Raw genomic sequence first — 17,764 nt, 5'->3', positions numbered from 1 at the left:
GCTCTGAGGTAATATAATCAGCCACTCCAGCCTTCAGGCAAGTCATGCTCAGATCCAAACAACTGGGGGATGTTCAGCCAATTAAGTCTTTCACTTGCAAATATGCTGAATATTGCAACACCTCTTTCTAAAAGAGACACGCTGTCATATACGCTGGGGTAAATGAAGGTAATTAGTAAGAGTTTTGCAGGCACATAGTTCTTCACCGAAATGACACAAAAATGTAGTGCCTGCCAAGAGCCAGCTGGGGAAAGCTGCACACGCTTCGCAAGCCTTTCCTTCTGCAGTGTCCCCCCATGTCCTTTGTACCCTCCTTCTCCCTTAAGTCAACCAGGCATTTCCTAACTCGAGCATCCAAACCAGATCTGCAACTGGATCTAACTGGCCTAAATCTATCTGTGGATCAGTGCTGGGGTCAGAACCCCCCTGTAGCCTGCAGACAGCTAAAGGTGTCTAACGGGACAGAAAGCATCTCCAGGACTCCTTCAGGTGTGGATTATAGTATTGTTTGAGGCAGTGATGTAACTGTGGCTTGGTATGAGTGGTATTGGAGGAAATAATAGCTAAAACATGGATGCACTTATGCTGGAAGAGGGTACAGGAACCTGGTGTAAAACTGACTATAGTCTGTGGGGTTTTCTGTTGATAACCAAAGACCACACAACAAACGCCCAGGAAAGCTTTCCAATTTGGTTTCCTCCTAGGGCTACATTAAGCAGTGCCGCAAAAGAGCTGACATGTTTACAGAAGAGCAGCTGAAGACAATCTTTGGGAATATTGAGGACATCTACAGGTGCCAGAAGAAATTTGTTAAAGCACTAGAGAAGAAATTCAACAAAGACCACCCACATTTGAGTGAGGTTGGCTCATGCTTCTTGGAATACGTAAGTAAATTTGACTTCATGGAAAGGGGCAGCTGAGCATGGATTAAGACAGAGGATTTAGAAATTGATCTGACAGAACTGAAGCTCTGTTTAAAAAAATCCACCCAACCAAATTAAAATGCCACCACCATCACCACCACCCCCCGTTAGCCACCTCCCAACCAAACATCCTCTAGCTCTTGTGCCTACGGAAACAACATTTTCAAAGCACCTCAGCTTCTGAGCACTATACTCCCTGCCAAACCATGCTACTTTAGGCAAAATCATAGGAAAATTCCAAAATCTCAAGCTGGACGTGAGTTTACAGCTGTGGTATTTTCAGGTCCATGCAGGATCAGCAACTGCTGAGCTGGTCATTAAAAACATTCAGCTGAGCACAGGCCAGAATACATGTAAATGTCTCGGTCTCTCAGATAAGCTGCACGTGCTGTAGCTTGTAATATACACTGCCCGTCCCCAGCTTTAGGTCTCCGGGCTTCAAAGTCTGGGGAGGATGCAAATTACCAAGCAGCCCCATGTGAGACAGGAGTAGGACCTACACAGGGCACTTGCACACAGCGGTTTGAGCCAGGCCATCAGCCTAAAGAACACGGACAGTAAATCCCTTCCTTTCCCTTGCAGCAAACGGAGTTTCAGATATACTCTGAATACTGCAACAACCACCCCAATGCCTGCATGGAGCTCTCCCGCCTCACCAAAGTTAGCAAGTACGTCTACTTCTTTGAAGCCTGCCGCCTGCTGCAGAAGATGATCGACATCTCTCTGGATGGCTTTCTGCTGACTCCTGTGCAGAAAATCTGCAAATACCCACTGCAGCTGGCCGAACTGCTCAAATACACCAACCCCCAACACAGGTAGGACAGCACGGTGGGCAAGGAAGCAGCGAGACCCATCTCATGGAAATGGACTAAAGCAGAATCGTGTATTGAGGGCAAAGGGCAGTTGATACCACAGTTCTTCTGGGTTACCTTGTAGGAACCAGGGGAAAAAAAAAGTATTTTTCTATCAAGTACATAATTTTCCATTACAGTAGCACTGGGCTTCCCTTTCTCTTACAGATCTGGAGTTGCAAGGTCCACCTTTTAATGGTAGTTTTCTATTTTATTTTTTCACATATCTGTGATACCAGCACATACATACGTTGGAGTTAAATGTTTCCAGTGGTGGTGGTGAAAACTTTACCTCCAAAAGCACTGTTTGAATATACCCAAAAATGTCCCTGTAACTACACTGTAGCACGTCAGGGCTGAGTGGTAGCCATGAACTTTGCCCAGTGCTTCCCCAGTGGGAAGCTGTGGCCTACAGCACCTCTTCGGCACCAGCTCAAACGCTCCCAGATCCATTGCTCAGTTTCAGGGTGAAGGCCCTGCCCTCGGCTCCAATAACTACGTCACTTAATCAAGCACCTGAAATAATACGCTCCAGAAATAAAACCTGAAAAATCTGTATTAAAGGAAAGTGTTGATAGTGTGGGCCATTGTGGCTTGACTTCGTTTTACCTTCCTAATTACAGCACTGGTATTTCTCAGAATGGTTTGAAGCATGTCTTGTTAAATCTATAAGCATGTTGTTCTGAAGCTGATCTCTTAACAGAAAGGTCCTTAATGCAATACACAGATGTTTTGAAAATTGCGTTAGAGCCAAGTTGTGCAGAGCAGCTCCTTCCCAGCTCCTCTAAACTCAGCAGAAGTAGCTGGTGGTGGCAGATGGTGCGTGGGGGAGGGTAGATCAGCTTCTGTCCTACCCTTCCACATAAACCATCATCTCCTACTTGAAATGAAGCCAGTTACTGCTGAACTGCCTCACCTGTGCATGACAGGATCAGTCTCTCTATGAAGACAGTGGCATTATGAATATGTTGCAGAAAAAAAAAATGAGGCTTGGAAAGCCCTGGAGATTCTTCCAGCAACTCGTGTTCGCACCTCTGTGGCTGAATTTGATGGCTTACCCCCGTCCCTTCCCCAGATTGGGCCTGGATTTGTTACAAGACTATAATCTGTGCCTCAAAACCAGCATGTGTCTGAAAAGCTGCCCACAGAAACATGCACTTCCAACTTCCAGTATAAAACAGCTGGGATAGAAATGCAAGTGGAACTCATGTTTTCTGCTCCCCAGCCCTTGGCCATGCTCCACTGCATCCTTTGGAGCGTAGGTACAATAAGCACGTGTCATTTTGTCACACCTAACACCTCTGCCCTACCCTAGGGATTTTAAAGATGTCGAAGCTGCCTTAAATGCCATGAAGAACGTTGCTCGGCTCATCAATGAGAGAAAGCGGCGGCTGGAGAACATTGACAAAATTGCTCAGTGGCAGAGTTCAATAGAAGACTGGGAGGTGAGAGACCAACTTTCCCCAGGAATTCAGTGTTCTGTGTGGCCCCTCTTCTCCCCCTCCACCAGCTTCTGCCTACAGCAAGATCCTCATAAGGACTGCTATCTAGACTTACCTCAGTTCTGCTGCCCCGTTGTGTTCTTTTTTTTTTTAAATAGCTACGATCTGTTAGTACATCTGAAAAGGTCTAGCACATAACCCAGCTAGACCAGCTGCCTCTGTGTTCCCTGGAATTTTTGCTTCAGCGTTTTCCTTGCAGAATAAAATTGGCACGTAGGTTAGTGAAATCCTATTCTTTTCCTTTTACCCCCCATTTTATCTTGAATGATTTCAAACTCTGGAGCTTAATAAGTCACATTATTCTTGCAGAAAGGCAAGCTCAGATATAGTGACAAAGGAAGCCAAAGATCCCTGTAAACTCATTAAAAAAATAATTGCGAAATAAAAGAAACAAAACTACTGATTTTCTGAATCCTAGACTCAATAAAAGCAGATCATCTCCCTCCCCAAGGATGTCAGGGATGTCTCAGCTCCCTGCTTATTTTGCTCCTTCAATGTCAGGGATAGATCAGCTCCCCTGAGCAGACTCCCTGGAAAAGGAGACTTTTTACATTTAACTCACTATTGTTCTTACCAAATTCAGTTCCCATTCTCTGGGTGCCAAGGGCACGGTGTCTCCCTTACGTGACAAGGACTGTCTTCCAGCACGGGGGCTCCCTCTCATTCCCAGAGGAGAGTTAGCAGGAATTCACACCGGCCCCTCAGCCAAGCTGAGGTTCTCCTATGAGACTATGGGCTTATTTCTTCGCCCCTGGTTTCAGACGGCTGAGACCAACCTGTTCTTTGTGCTGTTCTCAGGGTGAAGATGTCCTAGTCAGAAGCTCAGAACTCATCTATTCCGGGGAATTAACCAAAATCTCCCACCCTCAAGCCAAGAGCCAACAGCGGATGTTCTTCCTCTTCGATCACCAGCTTGTCTGCTGCAAGAAGGTAACCCACTAGCCAGGCACTATCTATTACAATGCGAAAGAACTGGAGTGACCTCCCTCTCCACCCCTTTGTTTCCTTAATACTTCCTGGCATCACATGTGCTTCTGGCACCGAGATCTTTGTGTGCATTACTTGTGGGCTTTTCTTTGACGTCCTGGTGCGTTCTGTGCACCTGACCACAGCAATAAGCTACAGGAACTAATTCTTATAGCAAGAAAGCATTTCACTGCCTCTGAGGTTAGTCTATGGGCTTATTTTATACAGGTAGAAGCACTGTCACCCATTTTCTTTTGCATATGTTTTTTTTTTCAACTGCACTTCTATGTGAGATCAAGACCATATTCAGAAGGTACCTGCACCTTTGATGAAGAGCCTTGAGAGTCACTACGACCATACTAACATCCTATCTAAGTCTGTGCATACAGCCCATGCTGTTTTTCAGAACCTAAGTAATAAAAGAAATCATCTTTTTGTAGAGCAAATCAAAGATAGGTTCCATCGGAATTTCAGAACTGAACATGCCAAATTTTTTTGCACGGTCCATGGCATACAGGTGGTTCCAGGTAACTTAGACATGAGACCCTCACTGTTTTATCACTGCTGTCAAATTTACTTTTCATTGTCAACACAAAAGGTTAATTAGGATCTTCCTGGCTTTCCAACTGGGCCTGTAAGATTTGAGTACTATTTTCTGACACAGGCTTAATGAGGATTTGGGATCATGGCTAATAACACAAGCTTGCTTCTCATTCAGAGCTCTTCAGAGCAGCTGATACCCCACAACGGTAGATGCCAGCCCATCCTGACCCCACCAGTAGAAGAAACCATGTGATTCCCCTCACTGACGCCAGTGTCAACAGGAGCTTAGCACTCTGCAATTCCCAAGATTCAAATCCAGCAGATTAAATACTTCATCATATAAAAGAAAACGAACGTTTAAGGAAGGTACAGGAGAGGAAGTAGTAACATCTGTATGAGTCTCTGTGATCTCTCTTACAGGATCTTCTGCGCCGGGACATCTTGTATTATAAGAGTCGGATCAACATGGACGATATGGAAATACTGGATGTAGAAGATGGGAAGGACAAGGACTTCAACATTAGCGTGAAAAATGCATTTAAGTTACACTGCCGAGACACCGAGGAAGTCCACTTATTCTGTGCAAAAAAGCCTGAGCAGAAACAGCGCTGGCTGAAGGCATTCGAGAATGAAAGGAGACAGGTTCAGCTCGACCAGGAGACGGGTACAGAAAGAGCAATGCTCTGAAACCACGTTTTTTGGTTGGCTTTTTCTTTCTTTTCTTTTTTCTTCTTTTTTTAACCACCAGCCAATGCATAGGAGGGAAAGAGGGGGGAAGCCGGTCCATGCTCCAGCCCAGCTCTGGGCTGCTGAATTGCATGTTCTGAATGAATCCGTGCAATTGAAGAAAAAAAAATAACGCAAACCACTGTGAGCAGACACTGCAGTATGTCCGCAGGGAGGCTGATGTGTCTTTAATGAGTTCAGGCAGGGCTGACAAAGTAGTCAATACATTACATACAGCGTCCATTATTTTGCCGTACAGTGTCAGTACCCAACTTGGCAACATCTGTACAAAACACATTCAGTCAGTTGCGAGAGGGTTTTCATTGTTTTGTCCAAATCCTGCTTAATTCAGACTTGTGTGATCTAATGAGATTTGAACCGCAAGTGGTCTGGACTGGCTTCTTCACCCAGCAAAGGGTAGGGGGAAGGGCAGGCAGTAAACCTCCCCTGAGCGGCAGGGAGAGCTGTGCAGCACCGCACAGGCTGGGGGGAGCAGTATGTGTCTCCTCCAGCTTTGGGAGTACTTTTAGCTTGTGACCTCTCACATCAGGCTTTTCCTGCCCCCGTTTCCCTTACTGTCTATGCCAGTGTCTTTCCGTGAGGTACACAATGATGACCTCCTGCTGACAAACGCTATTTTATCTTCAAGGTTTTTCAATCACAGAGGTGCAGAAAAAGCAGGCGATGCTGAATGCCAGCAAGCAGCACCATTCTGGGAAGCCTAAGGGTGAGTCACACCTGAACAGAGAAATGTGCTAGAACTGGGGGTGGGGGGTGGTTCCATATTTACTATATGGGAATCGGTTCAGTGCAGTGGCACTAACAAACTCTTGAGGAGGCCAGATGGTGAGCTCTGATGTGACAATCTGGAGTGTAGTTCCTGGTAGATTGAGACAGCTGGACGCAGGAAACTGTTCCTAACTACAGGAGAGCTGCTTTGCGCCTTACTGTTGAGCGCTGCGCCAGAAACCCCAGTTACATACAGGCCAGTGGCTCCTGTTCAAGGGCTAGTTCACAGCCTCGCCCCAGAAGCCAGGCTCTCCAAGCAGTATGGCATTCCCTCTGTGACAAGAGAAGATAAAGTTTTGTAGTGATCCCCATGATGCAAAGAGGCTCCCAGAGGTCACTGCAGCAGGGACCATTCCTGCCCGGGCAGTTGTGCCTGTGGAAGATGGTTTGAAACCTGTGATTTTGGCAGAATGCCATGGGCAGGTACCACGCTCATTGACAGAGCTGCTCCTTAAACCTGTAAGAGCCAAGGAAGCAGCCAGGGGAGAGTGAACTGGAGCATGAGAAAGGAAGGTTCCTGTGCCTGCAGCGCTGTCAGCTGAAGATCCCTGTTACCCCATTTTGCGATGCCACCACCCCTCTATATCCACTTGCTTCCCTCTGGACCTCAGCAAGGCAACCACCTCCTCTTGGTGCTACCAGCCAGCAGGTAAATCCTAGCCAAGTGTCCAGTAAGAAAGCTTGTCTAAATTTCATCAGAAGAAAGATTTGTCTGCAGACAGAGGGGAGTTTGGAAGGAGGCCAGAGCTCTCTAACAGCGCAAAGCCCAAGGGGCGAAGCAGTACAGGAGACCCCATGAGCCAGCCCTGTCTGCAGGCCAGGCACCCACCAGCATGACTCAGAAATCCAGTGCAGGACCTTGTAACAGGCAACAGAAGCACATGCACATCAGCTGCTTCTCCCAAAACAACCAAAGGCACCAGTTAATTTGTCACGAATGATGAGCTACCCCTATTTAGCCCTGCTGCCAGAACACCTGTCAGTTACGCTTCACACGTCTGGAACTTCCACAGCATCAACTCCAATCCTAAAAAGCAGTGCCGGAACTAAGGGCAATACTAAACCAAACCTGGTTCATTCTCCTGCAGCTTTAACAGGGACTGGGGAGGGGGTGGGGAAAGGACCTGTGCTCCACTAACCTGCTTCCCATCTCCTCCTTGTCACAGCTGTCACCAGGCCATACTACGACTTTCTGATGCGTCAGAAGCATCCCACCCTGCCTACCACGCTCCCTCAGCAGCAAGTCTTCATGCTGGCAGAGCCCAAGCGCAAGCCCTCGAACTTCTGGCAGAACATCAGCAGGCTGACGCCCTTCCGGAAATAAGGGCGGCCCCGTGTTTGTGCCTGAACCCCTTCTGAGAAAGCACTTTATCCGTCAGTCCTAGGAGGTGGAGCCCAGGTTCTTCCAATCCTTTGTTTACAGAGGATGGCACATGTGCTCCTGCCTTCCCTATTTATTTCGCAGCCTGACTGGCCGCACTGGCTCTGAGGTGAGACACTGCGTGTGCGCTTGCACATGTGTGCATTTGTGCCAGTCCCATCGAGCCAGCCTTGCACAGCGCCCGAGAGGCAAACTTCCAGGCAGCGCTCACAGGAGGGACCCTGACATGTTTCATCTGAAGAGATTTTGCTTCTCAGCTGTACTTGGACCCACTCCTTCCCGCAGTGAACATGGCTGCTGTCTGGCTGCTGTCAGAGAGGGGATGGCAGCTGACACTCCTGCCGGCTCCGTGTCCACTGACACGCTCAGAACAACAGTTCCGAGTCACTGCCATGATACGTTTTCCATGGAGGGATAAACCCTTCTGCTTTCTGCCCACCCCACTCCCCCAGTTCCTCAGAGACATGATCCTCCTACACACATCTAGGTCAGGCAGTTGGCCTTTGCGGGCACTCAGACGAGACAACAGTGAGTATTGCACTGCGACCTTCTCCTTCCCTTTAGCTCAACGCCACTGATGAACTCCACAGCCCATTAACTGTGCCAATCGACCTGCAGCATGAGTAAAGTTCAAGAATCTCTCTAGTGGGTTTGAGTTACCTAAGTTAGAGAAAAATGTGCCTAATTAATACCGTACTCAATTCCTTCAATTCTCACGTCTCCATCATTCTGCCATATTTCCTGGCCAATGAAAATGCTCATTGTTTGTAATGTGTTTATTTATGGTAAAAATCAGAACTGTGTATTTTGTAAGTCTGTAATTGTTCTTGTCAGATGTTGTTAACTTGATGCCTGTTTTGTCTGTTTTTTTTTTTTTTTAAAGAAAGTCAATATTTGCAAACCTAGCTCCCAGAAGTCAGAGTCTGCAGTTCAGTTCTGAAAGACTAAACCTATGGTTGTTATGCAAACTCCCACAGACTTTCAGTCCAAGGGGTAGCACTACATATTTCTGACACCTTTAAAAAAATGGAAAGGCACTTTAAAAGGGCTTAAATTTGGTATTAGGAGTCTCACTTTAAGTACCCAAGTTTCAAACTGTGGCCAAAAAGAATTAATTTAAACCTTGGATAGGAAAAGAAAGATTTGCCTTACCATAGTGAGAGTTAGAAGCCATACTGACTGAATTCCCTAGCTTAGGAGGCATCCTGTGATGTTGGAAGGAAGACACCTGCGCATTCCAACATGATGCTAGTGTGAGTGAGCACTAACTGTCTGCAGAGCTCAGAAATCCAGTGTTTGCTGATGCTGTAGCTGACCAAAATCTGGTCATCCAGGGATATCTGAATTCAGTAGCATGTACAAAGTCCTTCTTGCACTATTATCTTCCCCCCCAGACCAGGGGCAACATTTAATTTCATAAAGAAACTTGTAAAAGTGACTCTCAGCCTGTGTTTGTCTCCAACATGTCTATCTGTGTGAACTTGTTTCTCTTCAAAGTCACTCTAGAGATTCTGCTCTTGCAGCTTAAAAAGTGACCACTGATCAGTAGAGGCCATGCTAGAGGTCACCCTCACCAAAGCCATCCTTCGGATGGAAGACTGGCGAAGCAGAGACTGGACCGGAGATGTGCTGGGTGCTTAGGACACTGATCAAGGTTAGCAAGTCACCAGCTCCCAAACTCCTGAGAGTTACGTGAATGGAAAACATGTCTAGGAAACATCAATAAAGCTGCAGGGGCTGCTCAAGCCCACTTTGAGCAATCTGGAAGTAAAGAGGAACAGCCAGCACCAAGAAGTAAGAAACATAGTTGAAAGAGAACCCAGCTTCTCCTCCTGGGACCTGCCCAGCCTGGGAAAAAAAACATAACTCCATGCTTTTCTAGGCAGGACCACACATGACATCACCATTCGATAGGGTCCTACAGACAGTGGTGACCAAAAACCCCCAAAACTTCCCTCTTGTGCTGCCTCTGCCCTCCATGTCACCCCACACACCAGAGGAACATGGGACTTGCCAAAGTGGCAGCGGAGCCTTGAGAGGCTGGCTTCCTGCCTCACAGTGACCTGAATCAGCACCAACAGTTACAGGTCAGGTATGGTGTGTCAAAAAAGCCTCTCTAATGGCATGGAGGAGTTGGGAAGATAAGCCAGTGGGACACTGCAGGAATGGCCTTCAAAGACTGTACAAACAGGTGTGGTCCATTGAAGTTGGGAGGGGACAAAAACCAACCAACAACAACAAAGACCAAAATCCCCCCAAACCTCAAGCCTCATTTGCACAGTATAGCTGCATCATCAGCCTTACAGGGCCCAGCATCACCTGTCCTCACCCTCTTGTCCTTTCAGCCCACGCCCCCACCATGAGCCCTGGCTGAGCCCCCACCATGGCCCAGAGCACAGGGGCAGCCTAAACTTGAGCAGCCAACTTGAGAATGTTTTTGCCAGCTGGGTCTCTCAACCCAAACTAAGATACAGAGTATTTGTTCTGTACGCTTGAGAGGGCAGTGTGTCAAAAGGTGGAGGGGGCAGGGGGCTGGGGCTACTAAAAAAAAAAAAAAAAAAAATCAGGCTCTGACAGAAGCCACTGAGATCAGGCCACTACTTCTTGCCAAGTGCAAGAATTAACAGCGACACCTCCTCAACCCATGGCAGGGCACCAAGTGCTCTGCATGCCCTGAGCATTACATGGGTTGGCCGTTTCACCCACCACCAGATCAGAGCCTCTGCTAAACCCCAGGGGCTGCAGGCACACCGGCTGCCCCTGCCCCCCCAGCGGTAGGTGGAGGTCAGACGCTCTACTGAGCTAAACCAGACGCAGGAAATGGTGCAGCGCCCGTTCCCGCAGCTACAGTATTAGCACACTGCCCTTTTGCAACAACCACCATTCACCCCTCCAACAAGCTGAAGCTTCTACACACCACCCGCCCCCCCCCCCCCCCCCCCGCCCAGGGGACCAACCCCACATTTGGTGCCTGATGCTCAGGCGTAAACTTAAGCCCAAGAGGTGCTGCTGCGCTCAACCCTGAGCAGAGCAACCCTCCCACGGGGCACCGCAGCATCCCTAGGGCTCAGCTGCCCTGCCGCAGCCAGCACCCCGCAGTAACAGAAGGCCATTGTCACGTTTGTGTTTACCCTAAGTGTCTGCATCCTCCTTTCCTTATCTGTGGCATGGTTGTTTTGATTGGCCAGGAAGAAGAAAAAAAAATAAAAAAATTTATTGGCACAGAAACGATCAATTCTCTGACCTTACCAGCTTTGTAGTAAGTGGGGGAGGAAGGCTGGATTGACCCCATGAGCCTGGGCTTGAAGGGACCATGGGACAATTCCCCCACAACACATGGGTGCGCACACACCCCACATCCTCCAACCCCCCCCCCCCCACCTCCTTCCCCTCCCCCACCACCTCAAAAATCAAGACCAACTGAAGCTGCATTAAGTTGCTCGTGGTCTTGTCCAGTTGCTATCCAAGTGTGCTCAAGGATGAAGATTCCCCCCAAAACCTCTTTTGGTCCCTGTTCAATACCTCGCTGTCCCCATTACAACAGCAAGTTCTTACATCCATTCCAAGTTTCCCTTGCTGCAGCTTCTGATCTTTACAGCGCCACTGAAGTCAGCCCAGTACAAATCCTGACCTATTTTACTGAATGACATGGGGTGACAGTGGCACAGGACCCTGAAGTGCAACAGCTTTGAAGGGCAATAAAAAAAAAAAACAACACGAACAAAAAAAAGCCTCTGCCTTTGCCCCCCTAAAACACATGAGAATCAGCTACTATTAATTATCTGTGTAGCAATACTCTGAGCAGTAAATACGCATCAAGTTGTTTAAATTCTCATATGATTTACCACCGCTTCCAGAACTTACTCCATATCTGACCAGTGATCACGAATGATTTATAGAGAGAAACTTTTTATAGAGATCTAAGTGCCAAAACAGACTTCAGACTTCTCTGGCCAAACAGTACGCAAGTCGATGAAAACTTATTTATTCCTGAGAGAAATAGAAGAGAGAAATACATTCTCTACTTGACTGCCTGTCAGTATTCTTCTTAAAAGGTGTCTTCAGTTGGGATTCTAGTCTTGCAAGACAGATTTGGAGCTAGGATCCGACCCCCTATGCAAGACCGAAATCAGGTATAAAAGCTGATCACACTGAAAGAGGTGGAAACCTGGTAACGCGGTGGGTGGCGTTACAGCAGTGACACCGAGAAACAGGTAAGGATCGAGCTCACTTTGCTCAATGTACCTACCCACGCACTGGCGTCTCAATGGACCACTTTACATCTGAAGAGGATTTCGTCAAGAAATGCCATCCTTTATTTTCTACCTAGCACTACTTCCTGATTCGCTAACCACAAAACCTATCATTTCCTGAACAAACTGTATCAGATCACGTGTAACCGCCATCGGTTTTAAATGATAAGACACTCAAAAGTCGTCATCTGAGCTACTGATTAAATGGTAAACGTACGTGTGTTAGACAGTGGTAACAGCCTAACCAACACTGAATTTCCCTCCTTTTCACCCTGGCATCTGGATTTTGAATGGAGTTACTCACATTGTACTGTCAATTAAACATATCAGGGAGAACGTATGTGTAGGACAGAAAGTGTGTACGCATTACGTAGATTCACAAGGTCATCACCTAAACTTGTAATCATGAGGTTTTCTGGCATATAAACAACAGGTCAAATACAGCTTCTCCCAAGCTTTCTGAGCTTAGTGGACAACGCAATCCTACCAGCGTCACAAGAAGAGTCCATTTGAAGGATGAATGAGCAAAGACGCAAGACTTCAGCACCCGCTCCTCTGGAGGCAAACCTTCTACATGGCCAGAAATGCAGATTTTCATGCAAAACAAAATTGAAGCTCCAGAGATGAGTCCAAAAAGCACCAATCATTCTAGATTTCAGGGCAGAACCTACCTAACTAGTCAGAAAAATACTTCTGCATTAAGATACATAAAGAGGACAAGAGTCAATACAGTGGTTTGGGATTTGGGTTTTTTTTAGGGGTTTTTGGCTCAATCTGTTCCCCTCCTTCTGTAGTTACCCATTTAGGAAGCTTCTGGTGAAAAGCAGCCACATTTCTTAATGAGTAGAATCTGCCCAGATTTCACTTGGACAAGACTTAGGTAAAGCACGTGAACGAATTAGAAGAATGATTTGCTGAAGCTACCAGGAAAATGAACAGAACCACTGGCTGCTAAATAATCTAGTTTTTCCTGCTCTGAGAAAAAGAAAAAAAAAAAATCTCTGTTTTGAACTATTAGTTTGGAATAACTGAGTCAGCAAAGGTGGGTGTATACACTAGAAAAAATGTCTACGCTTCAAGTTTTGATAGCCTCAAAAGCAGTACAGTCTGTCATCGTAATAAATCAAAATAACAGACCAGCTCCCATGGAGCTAAAGGCTCCCATGAAGCCGCCTTTAAGATCTTAGTGCTGTTTTGTCCCTTACCTGAAGAACAGTGGGGTGCAGGGTGGGGAGGGACCCTGTTTCTGGCTGGCCTAGTCCTTGGCCTCGCTGCTAAACACTGCAGGTAATTCCGGCTGCCCGGGACACTGCTCCACAAAACCAGCCCGTCAGCCCAGCATCCAGAAGCCCCCGCTGCACAGACGGCCCACAGCTGGGTGTCCAACAGCTTCCAGAACACATCAGAAAGCCAGAACTCCCTGTCACTGATCGGGACAACGGAACACTGAGGCATCTACGAGTAATAGACATTCCAAAAGAACCGCAGCTTCAGACTGAAAATGCTACATCTCTTGGGATGCCAGAATGACAGAAATTAGCTTTTCTTAATAAAAAGGCCTTTCATCTTTTGCAATATGTGTCAAAAATATCAGGCTGTGCTCCTCCAGATCTACTGTAGTGGAAGCGTATCTTCATGTAACAGCAGAATTAAATATATCAATCTTGCCACTGATTTTTAAATATCAGTCTTTTGAACAAGTATCGTACCACCGCTTATGAATTTTGTCAGCACCCGTGAGGTGGTACAGCTTCCAGCAAGTGCTAATTTCTTATTTTACTGTTATAACTTCAAGTGCTCTCAATTCTCATGTCAAGTTTCACCATGTACCTGCTAATGAGGGTTATGGCACTGCAATACCTCTTTGGACAGCAAATACAGTAATTCCTAAAGCTTTAAGAATGAGCTGTTCGTGCTTCGTTCAACTGCTGAAGCCTCAGCCTGTGCCTGCTGCTGCTCAAGTTTCCTACTGAAGTTAGCAGGACTGGCCACTGCTGGTGACAAGTAGCAGTACCACATCGGTACGATCACAAGGTCTCAACTACGATGTCCTGTGCCAGCCTACCAGCACAAAGTCCCTGTCCCCAGAGCTCCTGGCCTAAGCAGAGCTGTAGGATCAGGTCTTCGGGTAAGTAATGGGTTAAAAAGTAACAGCTTTGGTAATGGATAGAAATTAAATGAAAAAATCTGAAGCGTTTTCAGATGATTTTAACCCACTGAAGGTGCAGTGTTGTTCATTTAGTTTGATAGCGCAGGGGTGGGAATCAATCTTCGAAGCAGCAGAGATACCAGCGCAAGTCATTTCAGAGCCAGGCTCGTGCACGAAAGCAGTCAAGAATACCACACGTGAGAAGCCAGAATGCACCCCTGCGTTCTTCTGCCGAGCGCTACACAGAGGGCAGGGTGGGGTACAGAGGACGGCCAACCCGTGCTCGAGAACAGCAGCACCTGCGTTTCACTCGCCTTCATACCCACAGCCCCAGGCTAGTGAGGCCGAAGGGCGCTCCTTCCCGGCCACGCGGCAATCGCAGCTCGCCCTGCCTCGGGATTAACACCTCACACCACACGTCATTTCTCGCCACGTCTCCCACATGCTTCCTTCACAACAAGCTGCATTACTAAAATCCCACGGCTTTGGCAGTGCTGCTGGTTTTAGGAAAAATACAGGCTGCTTGTTCCTTTTTGCGTAACTCCTGCCATTTTTCTCCCTGCAACCCCGCCACTCCTCTCCGCACATAGTGAGCTCTTCTTTTGCACAACTTTGCTACCAAAGCAGCTCCCTCTTTTACAGCCCGTGCAAATGAAATACCTGTGATACTTAACCCAGACTTGTGTACCTTTGCGCGTGATGTTTACATATACATTTGTGAGATGGGAAATAAACAAACGATCAACTTTACTCTTGTCTAATTCTGTAATCCTCCCCTAAAACATTAACTACTGGGTATACAAGATAAGCCTTTCTATCTGCCATAATCAAATGTAGCTACGTAACAGTATTCTGCTTAAGAGTTCCTTCTATCCTTCCACCCCTGCTTCTTGCCCCTTTTCTTAGAAGTAGCAGCCTGCCTGCACATCCACTACCTAGGCTTGATAATTTTTTTTCTTCAACCTCCAACGACCTGAAATAATACACTTGCTATCTAAAGCACACCGTCAAGAAACACCTTCTCCCCAGCTTCAGCCACCTTAACATTCATGCATTGAGAGCATTCGATCTCAACGGTGAATTTCACACGACAACAGTTCTTACAGTGAGGCTGGGAAAAGCAGAACCACAGAAAGGTGTGTTCCCCTCCCTCTTTCTGAAGCATCCATCTGTCCATGCATTTTACCCTTCTTGCCCAGAAAAGAGCAAGCTATTATAAAACACTACAAATAGATTAATATAGCCCCAAAATGAAGGTCCAGCTGCACTAATTTAAGTGGACAGTTGGGCTGCTCAGTCCCAAGTTTTCCCTGTCAAGTTTGTGTCTGAAGTACCCTTTAGTGCACACCGAGGTCTGTAGCGATGGGTTACCTGCACCCGCGAGGCTCAAGAGCCCTCCCCGGAGGTCTGCCGTTCTCTCCATAACGCAGGCAACACAACTTACCGCAGCCACCAAACACCTCTTTCTGCTGTACAATTATTTATATATTTATTTTTTTGAAAGTTGTTCCATGGATCCCATTCTATTCTGGATGATTAAGATAGGATAGCTAATAGCCTGATGGATTTTGAAATAAAATCTAGGAAAGTATTTAGCTTCCCCCACGCAAGTCCACGTAATGCAGCAACACCTGCTACCCAGCACTGTGACTGACATTTCCTACAAAGGAAAATTCCCAGCAAAATGACGAGTACATCACTCTGGATTCCAGGGGAAGCTCACCAACAAAGCTGTTTGTGTTACTTGAATTTGTCTCCGGCAAGCCAAGTGTCAGAAAAAGCAAGCTTTCTTTTCTTCCATAATCAGTTCCAGGAAAACCTAAAACTCAAAACGTCTTATTTCTGACAATCACTAACTGAGCAGTTACTTGTCTGGAAGAGGCTCTGGCTGTTATCAAGTGTTTAGAGCTGCCTCTAAAATGAGGGGAATTCTTATCAATACATCTAACCTTCAGAGCAAGTAACTACCAGCCAGTAAGCGGGAGAGTAACACACATCACCAGTGCACTGCAAAATGAATCTTGGAAGAAAAAAAAAAATAAAAAAATCAAACCATTACTGATCCACCATTTTGGTACTTCCATGGATACAGTTAAAACAAACAAGCAAGGAATCCCACATACAGACTTACAAGTTCAGTACCATGTTTTTATGAGTGTCAGATACAGTACAGAGTAATTCCTCACAACAGACCACCGCAAGAACAGCTGTACCAGAATCCCTCTAACCCAAGAATGATCAGCATCATTCTGGAGAACGGTATTTCCCCTTCATATCCTCCCAGATTCCAGCAGCCCACTGGTTAGAGAGTAAAAATTTTCATCAGCTCCAATGATCTGCAAAAAACCCACCCCAAACCCATCTCCCTGTAAGAGTGATGCCAGCATAACTGACCAGCAATTAGCTCGAGGTAAAATGCACTGAAAAATCTGTCCACGGGATTCCTAGTGCTCAACTACTATTTTAGAGGCTGAACTACCTGACTGAACAACAAAAAGACCACCTGTAGCAATAATCTCAAAACCTAAATGTTATTTCTGCAGTCGAATGCAGTTATTGACATTATACCTTCCTCTTCCACTTGTGCTGCTTTTCACAGGAACGTTACCAGGTAAGTTACTGTTATTTTTGGAGACCTACAATAAATGAAAATAGCCGGGTTAGTTCAAGCAACATAATCCTGTGTCGTCCCCGCCCCCCCCCAAGTGCACATACTTGCATTTGAACATTAGTGTCATTTATAGCCACCCACGCTCCACAGAAACAGGGTAACTGCCCCCACCTCACACCTACTCGGTTCTTTCCCTCGTGGGGAACACTCAACACATTGGTTTTTAACAGCTTTCTGCTCGAGGCCTGGCACCTCTGAAACAGCATTGATTTGGTATCAAGTAAATGCTAAAGCGTTGTGAAATTTTACATCTGTTCCATTTCCTTTGTTTTAAGCTATAAAATAATAAAAAACTCAAACCCCAGGAAATCCAGGAAATGAGGCAGGGCTGCATCACCTTTACCACACTCTCAGGCAGGGCAGCTCAGGGCAGCTTATTCCCCATGGGGAAGCCTTTACTGCTGTGTTCTGCTGGCCTTTAAGAAACCTTACTGAGAAAAGTCTCTTAACTGTTTCACTTTGCTTCGATCAATCACCAGGTTTCATTAGCTTAGACTTTCAACACACCATACTGCTACACAGCAACACAATCTCTTCGAAAAGGATGTCAAAGACAGTAGAAAAAAACCCACCACGATAAGCAACACGAGTCAATCTTTATTGAAAACTGAAGTATTAATACATAACAATTCTTGTTACAATAAACGTGCTTTTAAGAATTTAAATCTGAGCTCATCTACTCATTGAATTGCATAAAAAATAAAAAAGTATGAATTTTCACAATTGAACTGGCTCAGAATGGAATCTCCACTCTTGGTGTTGATGCAATAGTTCAATGCGGGAGTGAGTGATGCCTTTAAAACTTATTCTGGAAGACAACATTGACCTAAACTTAAAAAAAAAGTACCAATACAACTGCTCGTAAGACAGTTTTAAAAAAAGTCATAAAAAGGAAACCTGTGTCTATTTCATAACAAACATGGAGAACTATTACTGGGGCCTCTTGTACTTCCATCGCATGCACTCACTTTTTCAAATCTTAGACATGAGGGCAGCCAATAATAGCATTA

At 46.2% G+C, this 17,764-nt stretch overlaps 1 protein-coding gene across 4 annotated transcripts in view; it reads left to right on the top strand.

Moving 5' to 3' along the window:
- ARHGEF4 (Rho guanine nucleotide exchange factor 4) overlaps positions 1-8,557 on the top strand; it is a 217,141-nt gene extending 208,584 nt beyond the window's left edge. For all 4 annotated transcript variants that reach the window (XM_074592022.1, XM_074592021.1, XM_074592023.1 and 1 more), the window contains 7 exons: positions 705-884; positions 1,506-1,738; positions 3,090-3,219; positions 4,075-4,206; positions 5,206-5,449; positions 6,161-6,238; positions 7,467-8,557. In XM_074592022.1, the coding sequence (XP_074448123.1) occupies positions 705-884; positions 1,506-1,738; positions 3,090-3,219; positions 4,075-4,206; positions 5,206-5,449; positions 6,161-6,238; positions 7,467-7,624 (1,155 nt within the window). In that variant the 3' untranslated portion in view covers positions 7,625-8,557. The remainder of the gene's footprint in view (positions 1-704; positions 885-1,505; positions 1,739-3,089; positions 3,220-4,074; positions 4,207-5,205; positions 5,450-6,160; positions 6,239-7,466) is intronic.
- The last annotated feature ends 9,207 nt before the right edge of the window (positions 8,558-17,764 follow it).

This window comes from Larus michahellis, chromosome 6, assembly GCF_964199755.1.
Source record: "Larus michahellis chromosome 6, bLarMic1.1, whole genome shotgun sequence".
In the NCBI taxonomy this organism is placed as follows: domain Eukaryota; kingdom Metazoa; phylum Chordata; class Aves; order Charadriiformes; family Laridae; genus Larus; species Larus michahellis.
Note: the sequence above shows the minus strand (reverse complement) of the source record. Positions and strands in the feature narration are given on the sequence as shown.